The following is an 18161-nucleotide window of genomic DNA, read 5'->3' as shown; positions in this document are numbered from 1 at the left end:
GGCAACAGTGATGCAGGGGAAGAACTGTTGATTGGGCCACCCACTGCACACGTCTTCTAAATTAATGCGAGCAGCAGTGTAAACGGCCATGTTTTCTGGCAGTGGGAATGTTGGACAAATGAATTTGAGCAGGTGGACAAATGAATTTGAGCAGGTGGACAAATGAATTTGAGCAGGTGGACCTACCACCCCCCCCCCCCCCCCCCCCCCTTATTTTAAGAAAAAAATGACTTAAGATTTACATTTTTTGCAGTGAAGAGAGCTCATTGTGGTTTAAGCGTGGATGAAACTGCCACAGATTTTAGGCAGGAGCAGCGTTCGCCTCACTGACCACACCAACTAGCTCTGATCAAAAAATGTAATCTTAGTAAGTAAATTTTCTTAAACTCAGTGCATTTTTTCTTGAACTGGGCAGGTAAGTGAGACACTTTGACAATTGCATAAGACAATTTACATTTAAAACAAGAATAAACAACTGGAGTCTCTTATTTCATAATAGGTTTCAGGACCAGAATCTGCTCATGGACCCTAGTACTCCTTACAGGACCAGGGGAGATTGCTCCTTTCAGGCGCTCTGGTACGATTTTCGCTTTCCTTGCGCTTATTTAATTCTGTTGATGTTTTTCAGAGTGAACTGAAAACCTATTTGTTTGAGATAACATTTTAATTCTAGCAGATTAAGGGTTGTAATTTTATGAAGCACTTTGTGACCTCTATGTCTGTGAAAGGTGCTATATAAATAAACATTACTTACTTACTAATATCTGATTATCTTATTTCAAACCTAAACATACTCATTCAGTTGGTAGATCATCTTAATTATCAAATCAAGAGTAAATACACTTATTTTAAGACTTTTTTACACATTAAGATCATTTTTGCACTGGCTTAGACTGAAGTACCTAAACCAGAACTTGGGGTAATAAACCGCAAAACTTTATTCAATATAGTTCCACGTTTTCCAGTGAAAATGTTGATTTTAAAGTCTTAGCAAACTTGAAAGAAGTTATCTTGTCTTTCTCTTGAATGAAGCAGCTAATCAGACATCATCGTCTCTAAAGAAGCCATACTAATTCTGCCCACTGAGTTTAAAGGGTTCAAACTGACAGGATGAATAATTTTAAGATGTACCTGCTGTGTTGAAGGCATGAAATAAATAAACACACAACTGAATAATTAACTGTAAATTTAAAACGGTTAAAATTGAATATCACCATATAAAAGGTATTTTTAATTATTTAATGGCACACTTTATTATTTAATTGCCCATTTCATTATTTAATGGAAAAGATAATTATCCATTGATGTAATAAATAAATAAATTATACATTTGGATACTTAAATGTGATGTAAATTGGTACATGTATGTATTTCATGGTATGCTCACATCTATTTATTTCACAATATATTTATTTATTTAATTTTTGTCCTTCTTAAGCATTCATAGTACATAGAAGATACAGACCTTTAAAATCCAATCTGAGAAATACATGAGATTGTTTCCACATAAAGCAGAGAATTTGAAGTTACTATTTCCAACAGAGACATTTTTATCAATTATTGAAGTAGTGGTAAACATGTTTAATACATGTAACCTCTTGTCATTCTATTTTATCTCATAAAACCTAATTTATGGACTAATTTGTTGATTGATGTTCTTTATAAATGTGGAAAACTTGGAAGCACTTTAAATGAGAACAAATATGGAAATGCTTATTTCTCTGTTCAATCATTTCATCTCTCTAAGCAGATTTGTTGTCATCACTTCCTAATCTACAATTTCACCTCTTCTCTGTCTTACCACTTTGGTCCTCAGTAGTGTCTGCCTCGTGGATCTGATTGTCAAACCACATGTGGGCCACGGTCATGCGGTTCTGGGTCAGTGTGCCCGTCTTGTCGGAGCAGATGGTGGAGGTGGAGCCGAGAGTCTCCACGGCCTCCAGGTTCTTCACCAGGCAGTTCTTCTTGGCCATTCGTTTGGCAGTAAGAGTCAGGCACACCTGGGAAGAAGAGGAGGAAGAGGGGATTTGAGGATGGTTGATTGTTAGTCGACGACCGGAGAGAGAGGATACAAACGCAGTGGTGCATTCAAGCGCTTGTGCATGTGAAACCATGCATGGTGCAGGTGCTTGATGGGAGCGAGGTGTGTGTGTGTGTGTTTGGTTTATTGGTTAACAGCCAATTCACAGTCACATAGAGAGAAATATACTGTGAAGAAACACTCTCTTTAAGTACCAAGAGATCCTTCAACACAATTAAACTCAAGCAAATGGCAACATTCAACCAAATATAATTGATACACATTAAAATTCACACTTGGTTTGTTTGAAGGAAATGAAGCAAAAGAAAACCAGTCACCTGAACTTAATTTATTTCCTGTCACCAGAAAATGTCCTCTGATGGCATTTCAAACTTCAGTCCCCATCAGTATTACATGACTATCCCATAGTGTCAAAAGACAGCGATGCTACCAAGTGTTTAAAAAGCTTAAATATTTTATTGGAAATTTGTTTTAGTAAGAGCTTCAGGATATATCTTCATTTGCTATAAGAAAAGCCTACGTTTTTAATAAACACAGTAATGACAGCCTAGTACTCTTTTGTTGTGCCTCTCAAGTACACTAATGAACCAAGTTTTAAAAGTAGGACTGTTGAAGTGACATTTTCAAAAGTAAATTTTGCTGTAAGAATAGATAAAATTAAAGTGAAAATTGGAAAATGGACAATTAAAAATTAAAAGTTTGAAATAACTTAATCCAATTCTAAGTGTCAAATAAATATACCATTCGAGGACCATTTTGATAATGATTAGATGTATTACTTAATCCCATGTCATTGGTCATGTTATGCCATAAGCATTAATATTAATTTTGTACAGGATCCATGTCCAAGCTATTTTATATTACATCAACGAGAAAGAGTTTAATTTATGTTGCACCAATTCCCAAGAGCTGCAGACTCTACAAGACACTTCCACAGGGACATGATATCCTACCCCCAACCATGCTTGGAGACAAAGCAGCTGCTACATAATTTAATGAGCCAACCTAGCGGAAGAAGTTAGGTTGTCCTTGTCTTAAAGACTTTCTCTGGGGCAATGACCTAAAGTTATAAATCAATTATCTTAAAAGTTATGGATTTCTGATTTAGTCAGACCTTTCATAAAAAAGTATTTCACCAAGGTGGCTGCATGGAGGTTGCATGTTCTCCCAGTGCATGCTTGGAAGTTTAATTGACCTCCTTAATGAATTGTTTTGATGCTTTCCTCTAAATTAGTTAAAAGCTCATTTAAAATATCCCAAGCTCTTCAAGTGAAACATTGGTTCTGAAACATGAAATCCATGCTCAACTGTAATATCATTGCATCCTTCTTTTTCCTTATTCTTTGTTACATATTAGCTTAGTTTAGTTGGGATACACTGGTTTATTCAAGAGTTTATAACTGGAACATGTTTGACTTGAATGATTTTTTGTTATGAAATTTTTAGTTAGCTTCGAAAGGCTGATTAAAGTACACGTCGTCTCGAGTCTCCCTACCAACATTTGACCCATTCCAGTTTGCCTACTGACGAAACCGCTCCACTGAGGACGCCATCTCCTCTGCTCTTCAGCTGAGCCTGGCACACCTGGAGAAGGAGAACACCGACGTGCGGATACTGTTCCTGGACTTCAGTTCAGCTTTCAACACCATCATCCCACAGCATCTGATAGGAAAACTGGAGCATCTGTGCTTCAGCACACCCCTTTGCAATTGGCTGCTAGACTTCACAACTAAAACAGACCTCAGTCATTCCAGGTCAGACAAAACACCTCTGATGTCATCAGACTGAGTACAGGCTCCCCTCAGGACTGCTTCCTGAGCCCCCTGCTTTTCACTCTGATGACACAAGACTGCAACCCCAGGTTCACCGCTAATCACATTGTGAAGTTTGCAGACGACACCACGGTGTTTGGCCTCATCAGAAAAGACAACAACCAGGACTACACCAGGAACTGGTGGAATGGTGCAGAGATAACAGCCTGATTCTGAACGTGGAGAAGACGAAGGGGATCGTCTTCGACTTCAGGATAAATCGGCCTTACTACGCACCACTGCTCATCAACAGCTCAGCTGTAGAGGTGGCCAGCAACACCAAATTCCTGGCGATGCACATCACCGAACCTCACCTGGACTATGAACACCACCCCACTGGTTAAAGGGGCACAAAAGCTCTGTTACTTCCTGCCCCCACCCATCCTCATGACCTTCTACAGAAACACCATGGAGACCAGCTTTCTCACTGTGTGGTGTGGAGGATTGCAGCGCCTCAGACTGGAAGAAGGTGAGAAGAGTGGTGAGAATAGCAGCGATGATCATCGGGGCTCCCTTCCCTTCATAAGACATTTTATCCCAGCCTGTGTGTCCCGAGTTCTTGACATCATCAGCGACCCCTCATACCCCCACCATGGAATATTCTCCCTGCTGCAGCATTCGATGCAGGACCAGCAGGTTCTGTAACAGCTTTTCCCTGCTGTTAAAAAAAACTCTAAATCAAGTGACAAATCGAGACTGCATCACGCTGATAACATCATACTTGCACTACATGGTGAATCTTCAAAATAGAACTCAATTCAAATGTTTTTTGCTGCACTTTGCATCACATGAACTTTCCATATCAATGCCTTTTTGCACCATGTCTTTCCTGTGAGGCATGCACCACTATGCTTTGCACTGCAATTTTGTTTGTTTTTGTAATTACTGCCTATTTTTGAGTACACTGTTTGTAAAACTGCATTATCACCATTTATAAATGTAATCATTGCGTCCATGTAATGAAGCTGGGTATTGCCTGTCATTTTAACTGCCTTTGACCTTTTTCCGTGTTGTTAACTTAGACGGCTGATTCTAATGGCTGCTTAAATTCCCTGTCAGACTGAGCTGTCTCCTTGGAGGAGACCTAAGCAAGCAAAGCTGAAACTCTGTTCATACGAGTTTATGAAGGTTAAACAAAAGTGCTAGCTTCACGAAGCAGGAGAATATCTTTCTCTGTTTATTTTCAGCATTGTTTAAACATATGTTTAACCTTTAAAATCACAAATAGTCCCAGTAAATATAAAATACACATACATTATCTGCCTATACAGTTTACTTTAGCTGAGAATGTTTTTCAAACTGAAACTATTTTGAGTTATATAAGAGGATAACTGTATTTTGAATAAAATTTTTCCATCAAATGTATCTGGCATATTTGATAATTACAGCAAAACACACCATATATTGTATAATTCCCTCTGACTTAAGGTGACACTAAACACTTATTTCCGCTGTCTAAAAGAGGCTAGGGAGCTTTTTCCAGCTCGCTACCTGGCCTCTAATCTTTATAAACACATCAGCATGAAAATATTTATGCATATAAATAAATGTGTGTATTTATATGCATAGAAAAATGTTAACATGTAGGCAAGGGACAAAGTAAGTGCGAAATACTTCTACTTTCCCTTTACGGATTGAAACATATCAGCCTATATTGAAGCAATATTGCTGTTTTAGGTTGAACGCAAGTGTTGCCGTCATGTGGGGCAAGGGATTCAGAAAACATTGGACAGATCAGGATCTGCAAATCGAAAACATTTTTCCTTCCATTAACTGTTTCTGTATTGTTTATCACATTCAAACAATTACTATTACTCAGAAAAGGAAGTTATTTTTCAGACAGCCATTATGTCTTTTTTTAGACATCAACTGACTGCGCTGACAGAGAGAGAGAGAGAGAGAATGAGTCACCAGGCTACATTCAGTGTGGTTTGAATTACTTTGCTCCGAATAGCAAAGTAATCTGACAAACAGCTTTAAATGCTAATCATACTGTGTGTAACCAAAAACTATTCGCTTGAGTTGACAAAAATAAATCAAACCTCACATTCTATCCAGCATAAAGTTCAACTTTCATGACTTATTTCTTCTTTCTTGCTTCAGGTCTCGTGGGAGCTTTTCATAAATATCTAAATACCTAAAGTAAATAACAATTACAATAATGCTTTTGCAAAGCAGCAATAATTTGTCCCAAAATACATATTCTATAATTATAAATATAGGTAAATTTAACATAAACATTATATAGTTAAAGATGATATAGTTAAAAATATACAGTATAACACTGATATCCAGGGAACAGTTTGAATACACTCATTGGTATAAATGTCATGTCAATTTAAGAGCTTTGATAAATTATTTGTACTTTTTCTTTTCTAGGGGGGATAATTACACAGAACCAGACCAAAGATTTTTTTTAGTACTGCATGAACTGAGTTCATAAGTCAGAATTTGTTGTGAAAAAAGCTGACATTCTACTACACAACTATATATATGTTGATATTTCCTTTTGAATATGTAGTTAACCCGTGTGTGTGTGTATATATATATATATTATTATTATTTTTTTTTTGTAGCCGTCACTATGCTTCTGGCTTAATTCTGGAAATTTGACCACTGTTCCTTGTAAATGTTCATTTTAATTGGTTCATTTAATTGGTTCCTGGCACAGGCCCAGCTTCTCAGTCTATGAATTTTTATTCAGGGATGTGAGCTTTAAGAAGGTCGTTATAGTAACCTATCATTAGCCTGCTTTATCTTTTCCAAAACCGGTTTCGATGTATGTTTGGCATCCTATTTTTTCCGAAACTCACAACGTCAATGTTTTAACTTTGAGCCCAAACGTTCCACTGAAATGAAATGGAATTTATTTTTTATATTTCAGAAAAAAACATAAACCACGAAGGCTCAGCTCTACCATAAACTGAAAAACTGAAACATATAAACTTCATTGAAATTTTCATTTGACTACAAGTCAATCAAAAAACAATTTAGGGGAAGCTGTTCAGAAGAGAAAGAGGAAGGGGTCAAACTTGGTGGTGGCAGCATTATGCTCTGGGGCTGTGTCACTGCCAGCATCAGCAGCTGGATGGTTGAAACTTTTAAACAACTAGGAATTCAAACAGGAAATTCATCCAAAATCCTTGCGTTTTGAGAATGTGTACTTATATTTAAATGTGAGGGTCTGTACAGGAAACCAAATGATTTGAATAACCTTTACTAACACTGCCTATCAGATTGGCCAACTATTCAATTTATGTCAGAAGCTTGAAGATGGCATAAAAAAAAAACACAATAAAGATGCATCATACCAAGGGACATCTTGTAGAACATAAATTATGAAATAAGGATGTATGTATGTATTGTTGACCCTTTGTGTTTTAATTAGAGAACATCTTTATAAGTAAACATTTGGGCAGAAAATTATTGTTTTCAAAAAATGCTGCCAAATTGTCATTCCAGACTACTAATACTTCATTAAACCTAATTAGAATATGAGATTCATGCACAGGATCAATATTCTTTTTAAAATGAACCATACTTGTTCAAGTACAGAAGTGACACTTGTACTATGCCATAAATTTATGGGAAGTTCCTCATATTGTGGATTAAAGTGTGTATGTTCAAAATAAACATTTCAAACTGCACAACCACTAAACTAACAAAAACAGACCTCTCTGCCCTACTCACCGTAACGGTAGCCAGCAGGCCCTCAGGCACGTTGGCTACTATGATGCCGATGAGGAAGATGACAGCCTCGAGCCAGGTGTAACCCAGGATAAGGGAAAGGATGAAGAAGCTCACACCCAAGAAAACCGCCACACCAGTGATGATACGGATGAAATGTTCAATTTCAATGCTGATGGGGGTCTGTCGCACCTCCAGTTCAGACGCAAGGGTGGCAATGCGACCCATCACAGTTCGGTCCCCCGTGGCTATCACAATGCCACGAGCAGTGCCTGTTGAGAGGCAGAAGCTTTTAATTAGTTTTAAAATAAATGTTGGGTGAAAACAGCTTTTCAAAGTTATCAGACATTAAGGACATATAATCGTAGTCAATCTTATCTTATCTCCCTTTAAACTGAAGATAGAATCCTAATTGATCTACCTAATGGGTACACTGTGCACCAAAATTTATTTCAGCTGCAAGTCTCAAAGGAGCTAATTATTTTCATCACTGTTATTCTTTTCTTTGTAATGGCAGAGTTCCTAACAGATCTCAAGGTGTTGGCTGCTTTCTGGCAGATATATCTCCATCTCCAGTGTGTCCATATTGAGGACGACATAACAGAAGGTCAATCATGTATATTGTAAACAGAAAGGAGGCATGATGGTGAAGATGATGGCTGAATGCAGAGCGATGATAGATGGAAGTGAGTTATAGGTGCTAGCCAGTGAATGATGACCGGGCAGCTAAACAGATGCTGGACTAAGTGATTGAGGAAAGCATCTGAAAGACATAAAAGAAAAATGGTTTTAACCACAGACATCATCATCAGTGCTTTCACACTGACTACTTTATTACTGTAGCTACTATGCACCAATAAAACATGGTGTTATATTGACTGACAGAGGAAGTAATTTTCATTGATTATCCTCTAGAATGTTATATTAGCAACAAGACATCAATGATACATAAGGGCCAGAAAGCAGCAGTTGATCAAAAAAATTATTTTGGTCTTTTTAGAATAGTTAATTACAAATACAGCAACTATTGGTTTTAAACATGCAGACTTAAAATCATCTAAAATTATTAGTTTAATCTAACATTAATTAAAGAATTTCTATAATTTAATGGTTAAATTAAGGTCAATTTTGTTTGGCTATTAATTCGGTAATAAAACCTGATAGAGGGAGAAAATGAGCAATGCAGAAATATAATCCTTTCTCCATTTATTTTTATTTTTTTTTTACAGCATTTACGTTTAAAAAAGTTTTAATATGAGTAGTGCAACTTGATTGTACAAAAAAAAATACATTCAGAAAGTTTTGTGCATAATATTTTAGTTATTTTGAGGAGACTTTGTTTTCAATGTAATTTGCAATAAAGGAGCCTCAAGCTCCCAAATCATCTCCTGCTTGCTTTCCAGTCCTATCAGGGGGCGGCCCTGATATATTGTAGGATATTCTTTTAAGTTGAAACAAAAGAAAACTTGTGATAACAATCCATGTTTAGACATTTTTTCACTTGTCCGGTTTTACTTTCTGAACTATACCATGTAAGAGTATTTTACCCTTTGAAAAGAAAAGAAATTCCTGTTTTGGTTTTGTTAAATAAATCCTAAAACCATAAACATTTTTATCATTCAAAAAAAAAAAAAAAAAAAAGAATCAGAAATTCAAGAGGTAAAGAAATTTAAATTACAGCTGTAGGTAATGTAACGGACAAGACTGGCCATGAGTTCAATATTATTAGTTTTTGGAAATCCTAATATGCTGATTAAAAACATGGCTTATAACAAGACTATGCCAAAGAGATTAAATGCATTCTAAAGAGATTAAATGCAGAGCAACACTATTAAATTATTTTTAGCAAAAGCAGCGTACTACTTAAAATAGCTGAGTATTTTGGATTTGGATTTCTGTATACACTGTGAAGGACCTTGATGTACATGTGTACTTCAAAAAAATCTATTTGTAGTTTTACTACCGTCGTCCGACATACATCAGAGTAAATGTGTTTGATTCAACCCCTACAATCTGCCTCAGGAAAAAATCTCTATGAACAAAGGAATCTATTTGTTTCTGTAGCAGTTTTCAAACATTTCATTGGGACCTCAACAAATGGAAAACCAAAACCAGGTGAAGTTTCCTGACATTTTTCTTTACAGCCAGTGTATTTGCATTATACATGAGCTCCTTCCCTCTTTGCTGTACAACACCAATATGTTCTAACTTTAAGGAAAGATGGCCGAGCCAATCATTGCATTGAAACACATTCATGGTTGGTTAGAGTCATAACAATGTTTTGCACCACATGGCTAGAAGACAGGCATGTTGAGGATATAAGAAGCAATATTGGCTGGATTTGGCTTTCTGACCCTCAACACAGTTGGTGGAAAAGAAACAGATGTTGCGCGTCTCCAGAGGATTGTCATGGGTTAACTCAGGGGAGCGAGTCTGAGGCTCAGATTCTCCTGTCAGAGACGAGTTGTCCACCTTTAAAAGAAAGAGAGGAAAGATGAAGAAAATGTTATCCAGTGACGCTGGTGTGCCTGGAACAGATAAAAGGGGTGAGAACGACTTAGTAGATATTAAAATGGTCATACTAGTAGCACTGTGCTTATTCATCACCATGAAAAAAAACTTGTATTCAGTAAATTTGCATTCAAACAGTGCAGTTTTTTTCCCACATCCTGTTTGAGTGTAAAAAGTAAAAAATCTTGGTGCTATTTTCGATCAGGACCTGTCATTTAAATCCCATATCAAAGAAGTTTCTGGAATTTTCTTCTTTTACCTGCAGAATATTGCAAAAATTAGAAATCTCCTGTCCAGGGGTGTTGCTGAGAAACTAGTCCATGCATTTGTTACTTAAAGGCTGGACTATTGTAATTCTTTACTATCAGGAAGTCCACAAACTGTAGTTAAAAGCCTTCAGCTGATCCAAAATGCTGCAGCCAGAGTTCTGATAAAATAAAAAAGAGAGATCATATCTCTACTATCATACCTGGTAAAGATGTTTATCAAAGCATTGGGTGAAAATGTAAACTTGTATTTCTATTTGTTGTAGCAATTCTTAATTAGTGATAATTGGAGGGTTTTTTAATTTTCGTCCGAACTTTGCATGCAGCAAGATAAAAACTTATTTTTTCACAGACTTTTTTTTTTCTTCTTAAATTTGTTCTTAACTGTTACATCTTTTCCACGGGATCTATGTAGTGCCTCCAAGTTTGCAGCCCCAGACCGCAGAAGTAAGGCAGTGTGAAACTAAATCAGGCATTTAGAAATTGTTTTGGGTGTTTTTGGCAGAGCCAGTTAAAATAAAACTTTTTATATTCTGCTAAGACTGTTGATTAGAAAGTAGTGACTTATAGTATTTCTTTTTTAGATTTATAAACAAACATCTGACTTGCATTGTTTTTATTTTTTTTTACTTTAAGGGCAGCTAGGAGAAAAAAAATATTATTTTGTCTTTTTATTTTTGGGTGGAAACAGTTAATACAATTTGGATTACACCTATTTTCAAAATACTTTTTTAATTCAATTCAATTAAGTTTATTTTTATAGCACCAATTCACAGCACATATCATCCCAAGGCGTTTTACAGTTCACCAGATCATACAGTCAAATTGATTAAACGTTTTCTATCTAAGGAAAACCAGTGGATTGCATCAACTCATTTACTCGAAGGCAATCCCTTTAATGAACCCTAAATCTAAATTTCCTAACTGTCTCACCAGAAATAAGCTTGACTATGAAAAAATAAATCCATGAGTAAAAGCAGTTTCAGGAATCTTGAACCAAACAACAGGTGTGCCTGTCAGCCTATTGATCATTGGTTGGGTAAAAAAAAATAAGGAAACCCACTTGAGAAATCTCCATCCGAGAATCAAAGGGAATGTTTTTGACAGAACGGTGGGAAAAGTTGGCACCTCACAAGCGTTTCATAAAAAATGTCGCTCAAACATTTCATTATTAAATACTTCTGACAGCCATGAGATTCCAATCCCAGCGTTTTTGTCAGCTACCCCAAAGCAATAAAACAGAGCATTGCAGTAAGGATAATTCCAAAAAATAAATGTTCTGACAGTTTTTAACAGATCACCATAAAATCTTTAAACCCTATACTTTTAATGAGACCAGATTTACAACCAGACCAGATATCATAAAAACTTATAAAACCACTAATTTTCTCACTAGACCATGAGTATCATTTGCAGTAAAGATGCAGAGGAAGTGTCAGAATCTGTTTGTGAAAAAGTCAATTTTATATCTGTGTCTTGTTAAACTGTGCAGACATAAAATATGAAACTTGTCCCCAGACTGACCAGACAGAGTCAGCATGTGATGACCTTGGTTTGTGAGCTAACCATCTTAACATTCTTTGTATTTCTTATGTCTTGAGATACAATAACCAGGACTGAAGAGTAATGTTTGTAATGTTCAGAAGTGTCCTATACAAGATATGATGCTGTCATAATGCATTCTGTTTTTATCCCAGAGCATCTTTGAAAACATTTTTTTAATAAAGCAAACAAGGTTTGACTAAAAAGTTATAATAAAAGATTACACCCGGGTCTATTTTCCTCTTTTGTATCCACATATCCGACCCTCGCATTACCAATTACTTAAAACCTTCTTCTATCATATAATTGTAAACATAACATCTCTACTTATGCACTTAATATTTGCTTGTAAATGGGTGTTAAGTATTTTGGTCAATTAATGAGATAAATAAAACTGTGTATTGTTTCATATCCTATTTACTTGTGGTTTTGATCCTGATTTGGCTTAGCTAAATCTTATGAAATATGGCAGACTATGACCTCTGCTCAAGCAAAACTTTGGATAGACAATATCTATTTGACTGGTGTAGCTCCATTTCATTTGAATATTGTTAAATTAAATTTATTTAGATCACTGATTGAAAATATCAGTGGGAAACCAAAACACGTTCAGCGAAAAAAAAATGCAAATGGTTAAGATAACAAGTTAATTTGTGGGGCCTTAAGATAGTAAGCGCTGTGCCATGAGTTGAGCCTCTTTTAGATGCAAGAATGGGTCCTAGTGTTTGATATTCCAAAAAAAAGAAAATTAAAAACAATCCACTGGACTTTGTTTCCAACTTTTAAGATGTTTCGCTTCCCATCCAGTATGCTTTTTCAATTCAAAATGTCAGGAATAGCGTTGAGTTCGAGGTTTTATACAACTCAACGCTATTCCTGACATTTGGAATTGAAAACGTTTCCTGACGTATAACTAACTGGCCTGCATAGATAATGAAAAAAAAAAACCACGGATATAAGATAAGTCTGATAAAGAGTATATTTATATACATCTTTGAGCCAGAATGATTTAACATTTAAATATGATTTCCCTACGACTTTAATAAATGCTGATTACAGTTTTTCATAAAAATAAAGAAATAAGCACACTGAACCTTTTACTGTTCGCTATACAAGAAGATGATATTCTCTCATAACTGATGTGTGGTTTTTCTTTGCTAATTAGTTACTCTGACAAACCTTATGAATAAAACGCCCATTGGTTTTCTGGATTTCCTTTAAAAAACACAGTATAGAAAATATACTTTATTATTTCGCCCCCAAAGACATAGGAAACAACAGAGTATGTAATTGGACCATCTGTTTATCATCAGTTCCTAGTGTCAAGGTTAAAAAAGGTTTTAAAATGTTTTCTTTCTTTCACATCTTAATCCATGACATGGTCTCCCTCAGTGCTAGACAGCTTATGTCTAGCAGGTGGTATGACCTAGCTTTATGATCTGCGCAGATGTACAACTTAGTTGGTTTTTTAAACCCTATTCTCATATCCTTTTAAGAAGCAAGAGTTTTAAAACAGCAGAAAAAGGTTCACTGCCTGAAGGCACTTCGTGATGAAGGTTACCAACATGTATATTCTAAGCAGGAGGGAAAGAAAGATGCATTAATTTCCAAAGCTTACTGAGTTCTTAACTAGCAAAAGGAAACACCGTCATCCGTGGGATGAAAAAGGTTTATGGTCATGGTGAAGACCTTCTGTAAATGTGCTCTTATAAAGTATAATGAATGCATATGTGTGCAAATAACAACAGTTTTCTGGGCATTCTTATCACTGCATGCAATGCCATAAAACTGAGCTTAAAATTTCAGTTACCATAGAAAGAGGACCTCTTTCACTCGCTGACTAAATATGTTTGAATATCTAATACTTTCAAGGATGTTGTCCGATGTCAGTATCTAATTTCACTTGCTCCACTTCTCCTGTTAATATGGTAAAGCTCTCCAGAGTGCCTGGGACCAATCTACACGTGATGCTAATTAGCCAATGAGCTGCTGTCAGTCTGGGTTGCTGCTGCTGCTACTTTTAGATACAGCAGGCAAACCTGTGGCAAGCCGGGCGATTAGAAAGAAGGAGAAGATGATGAAAAAAGAAAGCAGAGAAAGTGTGGACTGCTGGAAGAACTATAGTGAACTGGTGACAGAAAAGTGAAAAGGTGTGTTCAAAGATGACCCTGAACATTTAGAGGATGTTTGGCTCAACCTGCTGCAGGGAAGCAGGATTCTCCACCATGAACAGAATCAAAAATAAAAATGGATCCAGGCTGAAAATGAGCTCCTTGGTATGTGCTTTAGAATGTCTTTGTCTCCATTTAAACCCAGGTTTAAAGCCTTGCAGGGCAGCATGAAGCCCACTGCTCTCATTAAGACAGAAAAAAAAAAACAGTCAGTTCAGATGTTTTATAAAATATGTGAATCAGGAAATTGCCTATATACCAAAGTGAACACTTGTTGTTCTCTACTTAAAAAAAACACTTTAGATTTTAAAATGGAAAAATGTTTTTTTATTTAAAAATTTCATGTATAACATGGATTTATAAAAACTAACTTTATTTCAGTGTTAAATTGTGTTTGTTTGGATAATTATCATTGAAGATGTGGGAGTTTATTATTGGAATTGGCTTCCTTTTGCGTGTCAGAACTGATGCTTTAACCTAATTAAGACAGTTCCTCTGTCCGGATATACAGTTATAATCTTCATTCTGCAAAGATTTGGGAATGGAATGAGAGCGGTGTCCTTCAGCTAAGAACAAAGCGTAATATTTTGATAAGGCTGGAGCCATGGATGTCTACTCATCTGCTAACATGTATGATGTACAGGTGCTGGTCATAAAATTAGAATATCATGAAAAAGTAGATTGATTTCAGTAATTCCATTTAAAAAGTGAAACTTGTATATTATATTCATACATTACATACAAACTCATATATTTCAGATGTTTATTTTGTTTAATTTTGATGATTACAAACGACAACAAATGAAAATCTCAAATTCATCATATCAGAAAATTAGAATATTGTGAAAAGGTTCAAAATTGATGGCCCCTGGTGCCACACTCTAATCAGCTAATTAACTCAAACCACCTGCAAAAGCCTTTAAATGGTCTTTCAGTCTAGTTCTATAGGCTACACAATCATGGGGAAGACTGCTGACTTGACAGTTGTCCAAAAGACGACCATCGACACCTTGCACAAGGAGGGCAAGACACAAAAGGTCATCGCTAAAGAGGCTGGCTGTTCACAGAGCTCAGTGTCCAAGCACATTAATAGAGAGGCGAAGGGAAGGAAAAGATGTGGTCGAAAAAAGTGTACAAGCAAGAGAGATAACCGCACCCTGGAGAGGATTGTGAAACAAAACCCATTCAAAAATGTGGGGGAGATTCACAAAGAGTGGACTGCAGCTGGAGTGAGTGCTTCAAGAACCACCACACACAGACGTATGAAAGACATGGGTTTCTGCTGTCGCATTCCTTGTGTCAAGCCACTCTTGAACCACAGACAGCGTCAGAAGCGTCTTGCCTGGGCTAAAGAGAAACAGGACTGGACTGCTGGTGAGTGGTCCAAAGTCATGTTCTCTGATGAAAGTAAATTTTGCATTTCCTTTGGAAATCAATGTCCCAGAGTCTGGAGGAAAAGAAGAGAGGCACTTCATCCACGTTGCTTGAAGTCCAGTGTAAAGTTTCCACAGTCAGTGATGGTTTGGGCTGCCATGTCATCTGCTGGTGTTGGTCCATTGTGTTTTCTGAGGTCCAGGGTCAACGCAGCCACATACCAGGAAGTTTTAGAGCACTTCATGCTTCCTGCAGCTGACCAACTTTTTGGAGATGCAGATTTCATTTTCCAACAGGACTTGGCACCTGCACACAGTGCCAAAGCTACCAGTACCTGGTTGAAGGACCATGGTATCCCTGTTCTTAATTGGCCAGCAAACTCTCCTGACCTTAACCCCATAGAAAATCTATGGGGTATTGTGAAGAAGAAGATGCAATACACCAGACCCAACAATTCAGAAGAGCTAAAAGCCACTATTAGAGCAACCTGGGCTATCATAACACCTGAGCAGTGCCACAGACTGATCGACTCCATGCCACGCCGCATTGCTGCAGTAATACAGGCCAAAGGAGGCCCAACTAAATACTGAGTGCTGTACATGCTCATACTTTTCATGTTCATACTTTTCAGTTGGCCAACATTTCTATAAATCCTTTGTTTTTATTGGTCTTCAGTAATATTCTAATTTTCTGATATGATGAATTTGAGATTTTCATTTGTTGTCATTTGTAATCATCAAAATTAAACAAAATAAACATCTGAAATATATGAGTTTGTATGTAATGTATGAATATAATATACAAGTTTCACTTTTTAAATGGAATTACTGAAATCAATCTACTTTTTCATGATATTCTAATTTTATGACCAGCACCTGTAATGATGTGATGATGTGGCAGACTGGAGATGTATAAAATGCCTTTTTAACTGTTAATCGTGGCCGCTTCCTGAGAGATGAGCCTGGAGCTGAGGAGCTGCCTTCTGTAAACTCTAAGCTATTTCTCTGATCTGAGTAAGATTACAATTTCTATCAGAATCTGTTGTCGTGTCTCCTGGTTATTTAATACATATAAGTTATGAGGTATTATTTAAAGAGTTTGTCCCAAGTTATCTCTTTTCAGGGAAAAGACCCAGAGAGATAGAGCTTTGAGGTGCATAAACAGAACCTATCTTTAATAGTTTAAAGTAACAGATTATAATTAAAAATGTCTCCGGACCTTTACTGGTTGTTGATTTTTTTTAATCCGGACTCCGCTGATTTTTAAATGGTTACCTCTGCTTTAAACTGTCTAATCTGGGACTTTGAAAACCCTTAAATGACAGAGTTTACATTTGAACAACCACATCCCACCACTTGTAATGCTAGGATTCCTCTTTCAGCCGAGATCTCCAGGTGGTTTGACCTAGCTTTAGTCCTCTACCTTGCAGCCGCTGGAAGATATAATCCGAAGGTCAGCAGGAACCCGGTCTCCCCCTTTAACTTCCACCAGGTCTCCCAGCACCACAAATTCTGCGTTGATCTGCATTTTCTCCCCTTCACGAATAACCATCGCTTGCTGGCATGGAGATAAAGGCGAAGACATACCGTCAGAGGGAGATGGAGAATATTGCACCAAGAGAGGATTTAGTAAGATGAGAGAGATGTAAAAAAGGAGCAGCCAGAGGGTGTAGTAGTATATTAAAAGCTGATACAGAAGAAAAGGAGGAAGACAGAAAAGATAGGTAAGGGAAAGAGGCACAAGAAGGGAGGGAAAAGAGCATAAATAGATTAAAGAATTAGGCAATCGAAGTGCTGGAGGTGGATAACGAGAGGGGAGTTTTTATGCAAACACACTCACAATCCAGAGTTGGCTCAAACATTTATTTTCCTTTGTGCAAGCTTATTAGGTTTCCACTCAAGTGAGTGTGTAAGCCCTACTTGAGGGATAGCTTATTGATTCAGAACGCTCTGAGACTGCATCAAACACCTCATGCATCACCGTACCTGTGGCACCATTTTCTTGAATGAGTCCATGATTCGAGAACTCTTAGCCTCTTGGAAGTAGGAGAAACAACCGGTGATGATCACCACGGCAGCCAGCACCACTCCCAGATAGAGCTGAAAGAATAAAAGAGCAGAACCACAGGGGCTCATTACCCACCTAATTCACTTTAGGCATATCTGAGCGTAGAAACGATCTTCAATTTGTTAAGAACTTAATGCTAAAGATCAACCTAACAGGCTGCCTTGCAAAAGCAGTGACCAGATTTTATCACTTTGACATCAAAAACTTGTATTTTATTTGGATTTTGGACTAATAAAACATGGTACATACAGTAACAAATCAAAATCTAAAAAAAAATGTTTGGTATATTAAACTTCAGGCCAGTTTGCTACAACATTGTGTCTCTTTATCTGCTTTGTATATCTAGAAAATAACCTTTTTCCATTATTTTTGGCATAATAGCTCAAGCTCACTCAGATTTAGAGATTCCGAACAGATTAAATCTTTGAAATGTTTGAGTGTGCCTCTGACCCATTCACTACAGCTCTGACTGTACGTATAAGGTTGCTGTTCTGCAAGCATGTGGACCTCTGATCCAAACTCAGATGTTCCTCAGGTTCTCATAGATCTCTTTCAGCTTTCATGTTGTCTGTTAAAGAAAACCATCTATGTCGGATGATGCTCCCACTACACACGCATGGGATATATGTGTTCAGGATGATGCACAAGGTTATTTTCAATTTCACAAAGCATTTTGCATGTAAACCACAAA

General features: G+C 36.9%; 1 protein-coding gene across 1 annotated transcript in view; it reads right to left on the bottom strand.

Annotated features, from left to right (window-relative positions):
* atp1a2a (ATPase Na+/K+ transporting subunit alpha 2a) overlaps nucleotides 1-18161 on the bottom strand; it is a 95205-nt gene that overhangs the window by 64201 nt on the left and 12843 nt on the right. Inside the window, exons 5-9 of the mRNA XM_038279243.1 lie at nucleotides 17389-17502; nucleotides 16826-16960; nucleotides 9894-10011; nucleotides 7543-7811; nucleotides 1802-2000 (exon numbers count right to left, since the gene is read on the bottom strand). Of these exons, the coding sequence (XP_038135171.1) occupies nucleotides 1802-2000; nucleotides 7543-7811; nucleotides 9894-10011; nucleotides 16826-16960; nucleotides 17389-17502 (835 nt within the window). The remainder of the gene's footprint in view (nucleotides 1-1801; nucleotides 2001-7542; nucleotides 7812-9893; nucleotides 10012-16825; nucleotides 16961-17388; nucleotides 17503-18161) is intronic.

Source organism: Cyprinodon tularosa, unplaced genomic scaffold, assembly GCF_016077235.1.
Source record: "Cyprinodon tularosa strain WSP-4 unplaced genomic scaffold, ASM1607723v1 ctg102, whole genome shotgun sequence".
Taxonomy (NCBI): domain Eukaryota; kingdom Metazoa; phylum Chordata; class Actinopteri; order Cyprinodontiformes; family Cyprinodontidae; genus Cyprinodon; species Cyprinodon tularosa.
Note: the sequence above shows the minus strand (reverse complement) of the source record. Positions and strands in the feature narration are given on the sequence as shown.